The sequence below is a fragment of the Schistocerca cancellata genome, chromosome 7 (assembly GCF_023864275.1).
Source record: "Schistocerca cancellata isolate TAMUIC-IGC-003103 chromosome 7, iqSchCanc2.1, whole genome shotgun sequence".
NCBI classification, from domain to species: domain Eukaryota; kingdom Metazoa; phylum Arthropoda; class Insecta; order Orthoptera; family Acrididae; genus Schistocerca; species Schistocerca cancellata.
This window is the reverse complement of record NC_064632.1, coordinates 577,856,237-577,868,545: the sequence shown is the minus strand read 5'-3', so window position 1 is coordinate 577,868,545 and position 12,309 is coordinate 577,856,237. Positions and strand designations below refer to the sequence as shown.

At 39.0% G+C, this 12,309-nt stretch overlaps 1 protein-coding gene across 1 annotated transcript in view; it reads right to left on the bottom strand.

Moving 5' to 3' along the window:
- Nucleotides 1-12,309, bottom strand: part of LOC126091853 (eukaryotic translation initiation factor 2A) — a 189,465-nt gene that overhangs the window by 130,375 nt on the left and 46,781 nt on the right. Inside the window, exon 4 of the mRNA XM_049907118.1 lies at nucleotides 6,907-7,006. Coding sequence (XP_049763075.1) covers nucleotides 6,907-7,006 — 100 coding nt within the window. The remainder of the gene's footprint in view (nucleotides 1-6,906; nucleotides 7,007-12,309) is intronic.

Sequence of the window (12,309 nt, the reverse complement as noted above, 5' to 3'; positions counted from 1 at the left end):
TGAGGTGAGTGTGTGGGAGCATACCACAGTAACAACTTTCCTTCATTCTCAGTTGTGATATATTACTCATAAGCAGTAGTTTAACTGCAGTTTTTAAACATCACTAATGTACCTAGAATAATATTCATACACACCTTGAAATATTAAGTATTTTAAAATTTGTGATTTAGAAAAACCAGAACCATAAAATTTCAATGCTAGGTTAAAAACACAGAATTCTCTGAGATTTTATGAAATTACTTAAGATTTCCATGATTTTTCCAGGTAAAATGAAATTCCCTGAGAGTTCCAGGTTGCCTGTAGAATTGTCACCCTGGATACGTATTTGTACACTCCTGATATAAATTTTACACATAAATGTATTTAAAACTAAAAGAAAATGGAAAGTGCATTACTCATCCAATTCTGCTAATTTTATGTATATTTTGGTCATTTAACATGGTGTGTATGTCGACAAGAAAGAGAAACTGCCATATTTCCCGGTTTAAAACACACTTTTTCTGGGTGAAAATACACTATACCCTGGGCCAAAGCACATTTTTTCTGTGTTGTGTGTCAATTTATTTACCCTTGAAGCTGTACAACGTATCAATCCTTTGAATGGTGAGGTTTTTACACACTGCCGCAGAACTCCCTGGCACTCACAGCAAAAAACATCACATTTTGGAAATATCTTAAATGCGCAGCAACATTTACAGCATATTTTGGTATTACGAAAGTATAAATTCGGATTCGCCAAATACAGCATGGCATTTTCCAAACTCAGAACACCAAAAATACAAGGAGTTGTGATACCCATGCACAGATACAGATACTGAAACCATAGCAGTGTTCCAAGTTGCTGGCAGTGAACTTCGAATTAGGGAAAATATTGGGGCGGTAACATCTATTCTCACTTTGCGAATTATGACAACCAGATGATATTTTTCATCAAGTAAAGCTAATCTTTGGTATACAGGATGTTACAAAAAGGTACGGCCAAACTTTCAGGAAACATTCCTCACACACAAAGAAAGAAAATATGTAATGTGGACATGTGTCCGGACCGAGCGAGGTGGCGCAGTGGTTAGCACACTGGACTCGCATTCGGGAGGACGACGGTTCAATCCCGTCTCCGGCCATCCTGATTTAGGTTTTCCGTGATTTCCCTAAATCGCTTCAGGCAAATGCCGGGATGGTTCCTTTGAAAGGGCACGGCCGATTTCCTTCCCCATCCTTCCCTCACCCGATCTTGCGCTCCGTCTCTAATGACCTCGTTGTCGACGGGACGTTAAACACTAATTTCCTCCTCCTCCTCCTCCATGTGTCCGGAAACGCTTACTTTCCATGTTAGAGCTCATTTTATTACTTCTCTACAAATCACATTAATCATGGAATGGAAACAAACAGCAACAGAACGTACCAGAGTGACTTCAAACACTTTGTTACAGGAAATGTTCAAAATATCCTCCGTTAGTGAGGATACATGCATCCACCCTCCGTCGCATGGAATCCCTGATGCGCTGATGCAGCCCTGCAGAATGGTGTATTGTATCACAGCCGTCCACAATACGAGCACGAAGAGTCTCTACAGTTGGTACCGGGGTTGCGTAGACAAGAGCTTTCAAATGCCCCCGTAAATGAAAGTTCAGAGGTTTGAGGCCAGGAGAGCATGGAGGCCATGGAATTAGTCCGCCTCTACCAATCCATCAGTTACCGAACCTGTTGTCGAGAAGCGTACGAACACTTCAACTGAAATGTGGAGGAGCTCCATCGTGCATGAACCACATGTCGTGTCGTACTTGTAAAGGCACATGTTCTAGCAGCACAGGTAGAGTATCCCGTATGAAATCATGATAATGTGCTCCATTGAGTGTAGGTGGAAGAACATGGGGCCCAATCAAGACATCACCAACAATGCCTGCCCAAACGTTCATAGAAAATCTGTGTTGATGACGTGATTGCACAATTGCGTGCGGATTATCGTCAGGCCACACATGTTGATTGTGAAAATTCACAATTTGATCACATTGGAATGAAGCCTTATCCGTAAAGAGAACATTTGCACTGAAATGAGGATTGGCACATTGTTGGATGAACCATTCGCAGAAGTGTACCCATAGAGGCCAATCAGCTGCTGATAGTGCCTGCACACGCTGTACATGGTACAGAAACAACTGGTTCTCCCGTAGCACTCTCCATACAGTGACGTGGTCAACGTTACATTGTACAGCAGTAAGTTCTCTGACGCTGACATTAGGGTTATCGTCAACTGCACGAAGAATTGCTTCGTCCATTGCAGGTGTCCTCATTGTTCTAGGTCTTCCCCAGTCGTGAGTCATAGGCTGGAATGTTCCGTGCTCCCTAAGATGCCGATCAATTGCTTCGAACGTCTTCCTGTCGGGACACCTTCGTTCTGGAAATCTGTCTCGATACAAACGTACAGCACCACGACTATTGCCCTGTGCTAATCCATACATCAAATGGGTATCTGCCAACTCTGCATTTGTAAACATTGCACTGACTGCAAAACCACGTTTGTGATGAACACTAACCTGTTGATGCTACGTATTGATGTGCTTGATGCTAGTACTGTAGAGCAATGAGTCGCATGTCAACACAAGCACCAAAGTTAACATTACCTTCCTTCAATCGGGCCAACTGGCGGTGAATCGAGGAAGCACAGTACATACTGACGAAACTAAAATGAGCTCTAACATGGAAATTAAGCGTTTCCGGACACATGCCCACATAACATCTTTTCTTTATTTGTGTGTGAGGAATGTTTCCTGAAAGTTTGGCCGTACCTTTCTGTAACACACTGTATAACACTGGTCTACCCCCCCCCCCTCCCCCCCCCCCTCCGCGCCCCATCGAGATTATGGTTAGGCAGGATCTTTTCCATAGATAATCTGATTACGTTTGAAATTCTCAACAACTCACTGCACAATTTTTTTAATGTATAATTATGCTTTTTGCCATCGTTACTGCTCAACTTGTAATGAATGAAAGAACTAAAACAAATATGGAGAACTAGCCTTGAAGATTGGTCTTTTTCAGTGTGTGTCACCCTTTAAGATCTATCGCACACTGAAGTGTCAGAAAATTTTAAATGATGGTGTAAATGGCTGGTCCTCTGCCTGAATTTTTTTCTACGTGGTTGGTCCTCAAAATATTATATGTTGACAGAGTCAAATACTCCATGATTTAAGAAATTCATTGCATATTCTCACATGTAGCATAATTCATCTTGCATAGAAGGAAATTTACTTTAAAAGCAATGTTTCTCAAACCACCATTCACAATATTTTCCCGTGACCTGTTAGAAATGTGCACAGTTGTGATGTCAAACTCATCAAAAGCAGTTTGCTGTTACAAAGAATTGCATAGTCCTTGTCCTAAATATTTTGACATATTATGCTGGTGGCAGATGCTAGTATGTGCACTGTGTTTTGTTGTTGTGAACAGCAAACTTTCTTTGCAACTTAAGTTTTATTTTGGTGTTGTCTTATTTATGTTTTATTGCTGCAATATTATTCTGTAGTAACGGACTAAAGTGAAATTATCAGTTCTTACCTATCAAAATTTCTGAAATTTAACTGACAACTAAAATAATGAAAAATTTCCAGAATCCTGAAAAATTCCTAAGTATTTCCTGGATTTTCCCCGATGCAAAAATTCCTGATTTTTCATGGATCTCCCAATTGTCCCTGGGCATAGACACCATTTTACAGCAGTGGTGTTTCGCTTGTATTTATGCTGCTGGAATCATGTATCAGAAATTATTCTCAGAAGCATTTTTGAATGAAAGCTGAGCTGTATAAATACAGGGCAGACTACATCAGTCTTTGAAAGTTCAAAATGCTTTGTATGGAATTGATATTATTAAATTCAAAACTGAAAAGGTAAAAAAATACCTGGATCAAGTCAATGTTTTTGGAATTCTCAATTGCGTAAATAATTTAGGGGTAATGTAGACAATTCGCCAAATAGTAGAAGCAAGAGGCAGCAGGTATACAGGGTAAGAATGTGACACTTATACACAGAAGTTGGTGAATTTGTGTGGGACACAATGAGGATAACATGGAGCAATGGGTTGGGAAGGAGAGACAGGACCAAAGAAGGGGAGAGTGTTGAGTAGAGGGTAGAGGGGGTGGGTGCAGCGTGTTAACTGAGGTCAGACCAGGAGGATTATGGAGCCAAAGATGTGTTGCAGAGATGACTCCCATCTGTGCAGTACGCAAAAGTTGGTGATAGGGGCAAGCCAGATGGGATGGGCTAGAAACAGCCACTGAAGATGAGCATGTTTTGCTGAACAACAGGTTCTATCACTTGATGGTAAACTCTACTCTTCATCACAGTCTGGCAGTGGCCTCATGACCACCAGAAGCAAATGTTCCATATACTGAGATTAATTCCATTTTATGTCTATAGTCATCCAATTATTTCAGTGTGAAGATTTCAAGTTACCCTGTTTGCATTTGTGCTTGTCTGTCCTCAGTTTATTCACCCTATACAATGTTGAATGATTATTGCTTAGCAATAATGCCAACAAAACCATTTCAGACAATTGTCATACGTGCATTAAGGATTTTGTATTTCTTACTATAATACGATTGATATGCTTACTAGATGAAGATAATATTCCTCTACAAAATAGTGGTGAAGCAGATAATAGCAAGATCTGCACACCAGAACACTAAATCCATCCGAGTCCTCGACTAGGTGTGAAGGTCTACATGTAAATTATTATTTTCCTGTCTTGTATGGTGTTTATGTCAGTCACATTTCGACTGAAACTGATTTTTTATTTTAACACTAAGTATCATTAAGAACTAAAACTACTGGGAAACGAGTACCAAAACTTAAACATGTTAGAAGAGGCCTTAACAATACGTGCAATTCCATACAAAGTACTTCATGCTTGCTTTTGTTGAATGAATACTTTACATACATTAGCTGTACTGCCCCAGAAGATGGTTGCACAAGAAGAAGGAAGTGAAAGTAATCAAAATAAGCCAGCATCATGTTCTACAAGTCAGATCAACGAGAGATACTTTTGAAGTGATAAACATGCCAGACAAAGATTCCTGATCAGTTTGTGAATATGTTGACTATTTAAGGTTGCTACCCAGCTGAACCACAAAGACATTTTACTCACAGTGCTTCACTTAGTATGTGGCCATTAACTTCTATTTCAGGTACCAGTAGGTCATTTTTAATTGTTTAAATGTTATATCATCAGTACTTTTGAGATTAAGACTTTAGCTATTGGCTATGAACAAGTTGTAGAATTGTTGACTTACCGTATTTACTCGAATCTAAGCCGCGCTTTTTTTCCGGTTTTTGTAATCCAAAAAACCGCCTGCGGCTTAGAATCGAGTGCAAAGTAAGCGGAAGTTCTGTAAAATGTTGGTAGGTGCCGCCACAAGTAACTTTTGCCGTCGAATATATGTAGCGCTACACAGGCATGCTTTGCAGGCACAAAGATAAATACTGGCGCCAAAACCTCTGCGTCAGAAAAAAAAAAAAAAAAAAATGGGTGGAAGACGAGCTTTTTTCTCCGCCTGAGTTTCGACCACTGCATTTTCATACATTATCCAACAAAGTAAATACAAATTCCGTATTGTTCATCTTCGAATGTAGCAGCCTTTGAATGTACTACGAAAATCCGACTGGCAAGACTGTTTGGGATGTTTGTCAATATGGCTAACTCTATGTTCTGAATTTTTTCCTACCTGTGACAAGAGATGGTTGCTAATAGGAACTTTTATGAATTGTGAATCACATGCAGTATTCTCTTCATCATAAGAATAATACGAATATAAACATTTTGCCATGTATTCTTTTGTGTTTGCTGCTACTTCATTTAAATCCTGTCTGCCTAATAAACTACGAAACTAGAGTGAGACAACAGCAATCGCGGAAGAATATACATATTATGCCATGTTTATATTAGTATTATTCTTACGCCGATTAGAGATACAGTCAGAAATGAAGCACGACAACTGACTAGATTTTTAAATTTAAGATGACTCTAATTTCTGTGCAGAAGGTAATGTACTAAAGAGGCATCTGCAAAGATATTCAAACGGAGAAAAATTTTCGCTAAACTCTCCTTCACAACATCTTCTATCACACGCAGTCTATTATTTGGTTCTTGTTGATCATTATCAAAGAAAGCACAATGCGTGACACAGTACAATAATGCATTTTCAGCTTAGAGTGACGTAAACACCTAAAACAAAGTAACGGCACTTATCAGATCAAAGAAAAATAAGCAATCAATTCAACCCAGACGAAGCACGTGAAAAAGGAAGGGTACCCGTATAAATACGGACAGAGCGCCTGACGCATAGCACTGGCTACCTGGTAAAGCTTAACTGCTAAGCTTACGACTTGAACCAAACTACTGTAGCTGTATCGTCATTCATTCGACCCAAATTGTGTCTCATATTACAATGAACCAACTTTGTTTCGATTTGGAGGTGCGGCCTAAAACTTTTCTCTCCCCTTGAATTTCGAATCTCAAATTTTAGGTGCGGCTTAGATCCGGGAAAAATTTTTTTCCTTGATTTCGAGTCTCATTTTTCAGGTGTGGCTTAGATTCGAGTGTGGCTTAGATTCGAGTAAATACGGTATCACTCGTTTATGTTTGGAATAACTGAATTTGCGCTCTTGTTTACATTTGTATCACGGCAAAGGGTGTTCAGTAGTAGAGTTAGCGAGTTTCAGCTATACCATTGCCAGTTAGGAGGGGGAAAGAACATAAGAAAATTGAGTGAATGGACCTACTTGTGAATGAAAGTTTGTAAGGGCGACGACAATGATAATTTATTTCTATTTGAGAGTAATTTCTGTTGTCAAAGGAACTACTTTATGTTACATCTACATTACACAATCTTTAAGTTACTTATTTAAACTTACCAGCCAGAAAGCTTCTTTTGCACGAATTCTTTTATTAAATCTCCAGTGTCCGACTTCCAGATGTAAAGATTTGGTCCTCCTTGTGGATTTGCTGGGGTAACTGCAAAAAAGAAATTCCCCAGAAGCAATGTTAAATTTCTAACATTTTGGATGCTTCCCATTAATATTTCATAAGCAAACCACCTATGAACACACAGGTAGCCTCTGAAACTTCCTGACAGATTAAAACGGTGTGCCGGATCGAGACTCGAATTCGGGACCTTTGCCTTTGCCTAGGTCCCGAGTTCGAGTCTCGGTCCAGCACACCGTTTTAATCTGTCAGGAAGTTTCATATCAGTGCACACTGCACTGCAGAGTGAAAATCTCATTCTGGAAACATCCCCTAGGCTGTGGCTAAGCCATGTCTCCGCAGTATCCTTTCTTCCAGGAGTGCTAGTTCTGCAAGGTTCACGGAAGAGCTTCTGTGAAGTTTGGAAGGTAGGAGGCGAGGTACTGGCAGAATTGAAGCTGTGAGGACGGGTTGTGAGTCATGCTTGGGTAGCTCAGTTGGTAGAGCGCATGCCCGCAAAAGGCAAAGATCCCGAGTTCGAGTCTCGGTCTGGCACACCGTTTTAATCTGTCAGGAAGTTTCATATCAGCGCACACTCAGCTGCAGAGTGAAAACCTCATTCAGGTAGCCTCTGATTCATAGATACATTTGTTTTGCAATAGCAAATTTTAAGATAGTCCAGGTTGTAGTTGTAGTGTGTCAAAAAAATCAAGACATATGCTTAAACACAGGAAAAAGATCATATGAATTTGACGATGTTCAGAACGTGCCTCAGTATGAATTTCTTAATGAAGCATACTGTGTAGGACCTTTAGAATGGAATGACATAACCAGAATAAGGAAAGGGAGGGGAGGGGGAACTATGTGAGAGGTGTGCTGGGAAAGGGTCATTGCTCATTAGGCCCTGCAAAAATTGTGCTTTAGTCTCAGCAATGACTGAAACTTTGGAAATTATTACCCAAACACTAATGTTCATTTGAGTTAGCTAATGTCAGATTGTGAATACATAAAGGGTGTTAAAGATGCTGTCCAAGTTACAATACTCTGTGCTAGTGGATTAATGATGTGCTTCCTTTTGACCATTGCCTCCATCCCCTTTCATTGTTCAGTTTTCCTAATCATTGGGGAGTCATCTAGTTCAGTAGTAGTGTATACTAATTAAATAGAGCAATATTATGAAAACGATAGTTGCTACTCACCATACAGCAGAGATGCTGAGTCGCCGATAGGTACAACAAAACGGCTGTCAGAAAGTGAGCTTAGGCCTTCATCAGTAATAGACAAAACACACACACACACACACACACACTTACACACACACACACACACACGCCCAACTTGCAGACAGACTGTGGTCGTGGTCACGTGCGTGTGCGTGAGGGCGTGCATGCATTCCAACAAAGGCCTTGTTGACCAAAAGCTCATTTTCTGACAGTCTTATGCTTGTGCTTATCGATGACTCAGTATCTCCGCTATATGGTGTGTAGCAGCTACTCCTACCATAAATTGTTACATTCCATCCAGTACCTTCACCTGTTTAATTAAATATAGGTCATACATTCTGTCATGTCTGACATTACTGCTGAAGGTACACAAAGTGTGCTGTAGGTCTTTGTTAGGCTTGCTCTAGCAAAGAGAAAATAAAAACAAACAAATATCAAACAGAAATACACCCTACAATCACGACTACTCATTGGTGTATCAGGCAAATGGAGTTAAGAATGTTTTATGGAACTATAGCATATAGGTAACTTAATAATTATCATTCGGAAAACATTTGCATGGACTGGGGCTGACTGATGCATTTCTTTATATGTGTGGAGCGGGAGATGTGAACCACATACCCTCAGGATTTCCTGAAAAGGAAGCCTTACAGCTTTAGATCAAACACTGAAACAGTTCAGTGTTATGAGGTACAAAGAAGCCACTGGATTGCCACTCTACTGTAAACAGAACAGGAGGTGGCAGCATTTATAAACTCCTGTATGCAATCCTCAAGAATTAGGAGTGTCCATATTATCAGCCACTGGAAAATTTGGATACTGTAAAAAAGTCAAGGAGCTTTTTTTTCCTTGTACATATGCTAGAAAGAACATTCTGGAATAGGGGAGAGCCAGAGAAGACCTGCAATACAAGACCACATGTGAATACAGCCACTCTGAGGTGTCAGTATCAGCAAGAACCGAAATGAAGAAAGGTATCGCCTAGGGAAATAATTAAGTACTCAAGTACTCAGCACAACAGAAGGCAGAATGGACATACACATTGTGGTGCATACATGTAGAATAGAATAGAATAGAATATTTTCATTCACCTTTCAGTATTTTTCATACTACTGGCTTCGTCAAAGTATACAGTGGTGTCAAGTTCAATACAATAATCAATTACATGTACAGAAAATAAAAAGGAAAATCACATATTATAATGTTTAGTTTCTAGGAATTCTTCAATTGAATAGAATTAATTGCATGTAATATGCTCTTACATGGCACTGTACAAGCTGAGTATGGCAGCTTATTGAAAAATTTTATGCTCAAGCATTTATAGTTATTATGGACTAGGTAATGTCATTATGCCAAGACATTTAAAGTGGTTTCTACAGGACTCTTTGGTGAAAATCCTACTAAATATTTGATTGTCATCTTCTGCCATCTGAAAACACGTGTAGTGACAAATGAAGAGAGCAAAATATGAGTGGAGCTACAACTGTTTGCTCATACTGTTCCTTAATTTATACAATAAAAAAGGACATGAGCTAGTGTGCTGCAGTGCTGCACAGACAATTTGTGTGTTCTTCCCAAGACGGTTTTAGCCTATGAACAGTGCGAATAGTTTTACTGTTTTATTTTAATTTTTGGTTATCTTTTGATTAAAAATTATTTCTTATGTTTTTGTTTGGTTTGTGCACAGCTGATCGGCCAGACTCAAATAATTAGTCATTTGCATTTTTTCCCCGTTGTTAGCTAGTACACTTTGTAAATTCTCAGCTGTGGTTATTAATGTCATATCAGCAGCATGTAGTATGGTTTTACATGTCACCTAACTTGAAAAGTGATTAATGCAGACAACAGAAAGGAAAGGTCCAAGAACAGAGCCTTGGGGTATTCCTCTTTTTATCAAGAGTATTGCTGATCTCTGCTTATACGCATAAACAAGCTGTAACTTACTGCTTAAATAAGATTTGAATAAACTGCGTGATTTATCTTCTATGCCACAGTACTGTAGTGATGCTTATGTCTTGTGTCACTGAGTCAAATGCTTTGTTAGGTTAGTATGTGTTTCAGACATAGATATCCTTTTTTTCATCCCCCTCAAATATTATTCACCAAAGCTTCAAATGCTTTTACAGTAGATATGTGAGACCTGCATCTGAATTGTTGATCATTTAAAATTTTGTTGCTTTCAAAATATCTGTATATCTGTTTATGAATACAATTTTCTATTATCCTGGGTATGATTGGTACTTTTGAAATGAGTCTGTAATTACTTAGGTGGTTTGATCACCTTTTTTATACATAGGTAATGTAACCGTGAGCTTGAAGCATTCTGGGAAAATTCCTTCATCTAGTACTATGTCAAACAGTGCGAGAAGTGGTATTTTGATTTCCTTTGCTATACACTTTGTGAAGAAACTACAGAGTGCAAAATAGTCTTCTGTTTTGAAATTGCTCAGTTTACATAGTGATTTATAAACATCATTTAAAGTGATTGGGTTCAAATAAATTTCTCACTTTTATGTTTTGCATGAGTTAGCAGGGATTCTGCACCTAATGAATTATTGAGTGGAGTGGTAGTACTGGCACTATTCAAAAAAATATTCACTGAGTGTATCACAGTCAATAGGGATACTGTTTTCTTTATTGATACTATTAATTTCCCTTTTAATGAGTTCCAAGCTGCTTTACAATTATTTTTGGAATTTAAAATATACTCATCATTTACACTGTGCCTAGCATTTATTATTTTGGATCTGTAGAGTTTTCTCATGTTTATGTATTTTTTTCTTTTCACAGTCATTTTTATGAAACTTTTCTTTCACAATTCATAGCAGTATCCTAAGTTTTTAAGGTTTTGGAGTGTACCAGTTGTTGGTATGATGCTGCTTATGTGTAATATCAGTATGATATCTTTTGGCTATAGTGGGGCACATCTTTTCTACAATGCACTTAATCTCAGTCAAGAAAATGGAAAAGCATTTGTCAAAATCATTTGTTATCATCCATTATGAGAGCAATCTATTTCCTTTAACTGATCTGTCTCCTAGTAGTCTACATCACTTCTCATCCTCCAGTACTGGGAGCTGAATTTTTAATTTGAAGCCACAGCCCTACATGATCTGGCATTCCTAATTCTATGACATCACATTCAAGAGAGTCTCTGTGTACATTACTAATTACATGTATCATCATCTACAATTATAAATTTATGCTGTTTATATTTGGTCAACTGCAATGTTAAAGTACTAAGTTTCTCTATAAATACAATCACATTAGAGCCTGGAGTTCAATAAACTGAGACAATTACAATTTGTGGGATGCAATGAAGGAGCCCCCCCCGAAGATTGCGACAGCAAGATAAAAACGAGAAACGCAATCGGGTGCACCCTGGGCAACGTTGATCTATCAGTGGCTAATCCTTCAACAACCGGAACGGACTTCTGAGAAAATGAAGACCAATAAGACCCTACCCAAACGGTCTGTTCTAAGGCCACTTGTGACAATGTCGATAAACATTGAAGGAATATCGAGAGACATAGAAGTTCTATTATCTGACCTGTGTAAAGAATATCAATGTGACTTCCTCCTGATTCAAGAAACTCATCGGGGCAGTACAAGACCCACACCCAAAATAGATGGAATGAAGATGATCTTGGAGAGACCACATGAACGGTACGGTAGTGCCATCTTGGCCAGGCCAGGAATTAGAGTCACTTCTGCATCACTGACTGACAGGCAAGACATTGAGATATTAACCGTTCAAACTCAGCAGTATAACATTACCTCTGTGTACAAGCCCCCAGAATCAGATTTTGTCTTCACTGAGCCTGGCAATTTCAGTTACCAAGACTTTAATTTTGTATTGGGCAATTTCAACTGTCAGAGCACTACAAGGGGCTATAAAGAAACAGCAGCGGATTGGAACTAGAGATCTGGGCTGAAGTACACGACCTACTGCTCATACAGGACCCGAAACTGCCAAGCTCCTTTAATAGTAGCAGATGGAAGAAAGGGTACAATCCCGATAACATCTTTGTTAGCAAGAAAATCGCTGACCAATGTGAAAAACTGATTGGGAAGCCAATTCCCCAAACACAGCATCGGCCCATAATTTGCACAGTCAATGCAGTTGTTAAG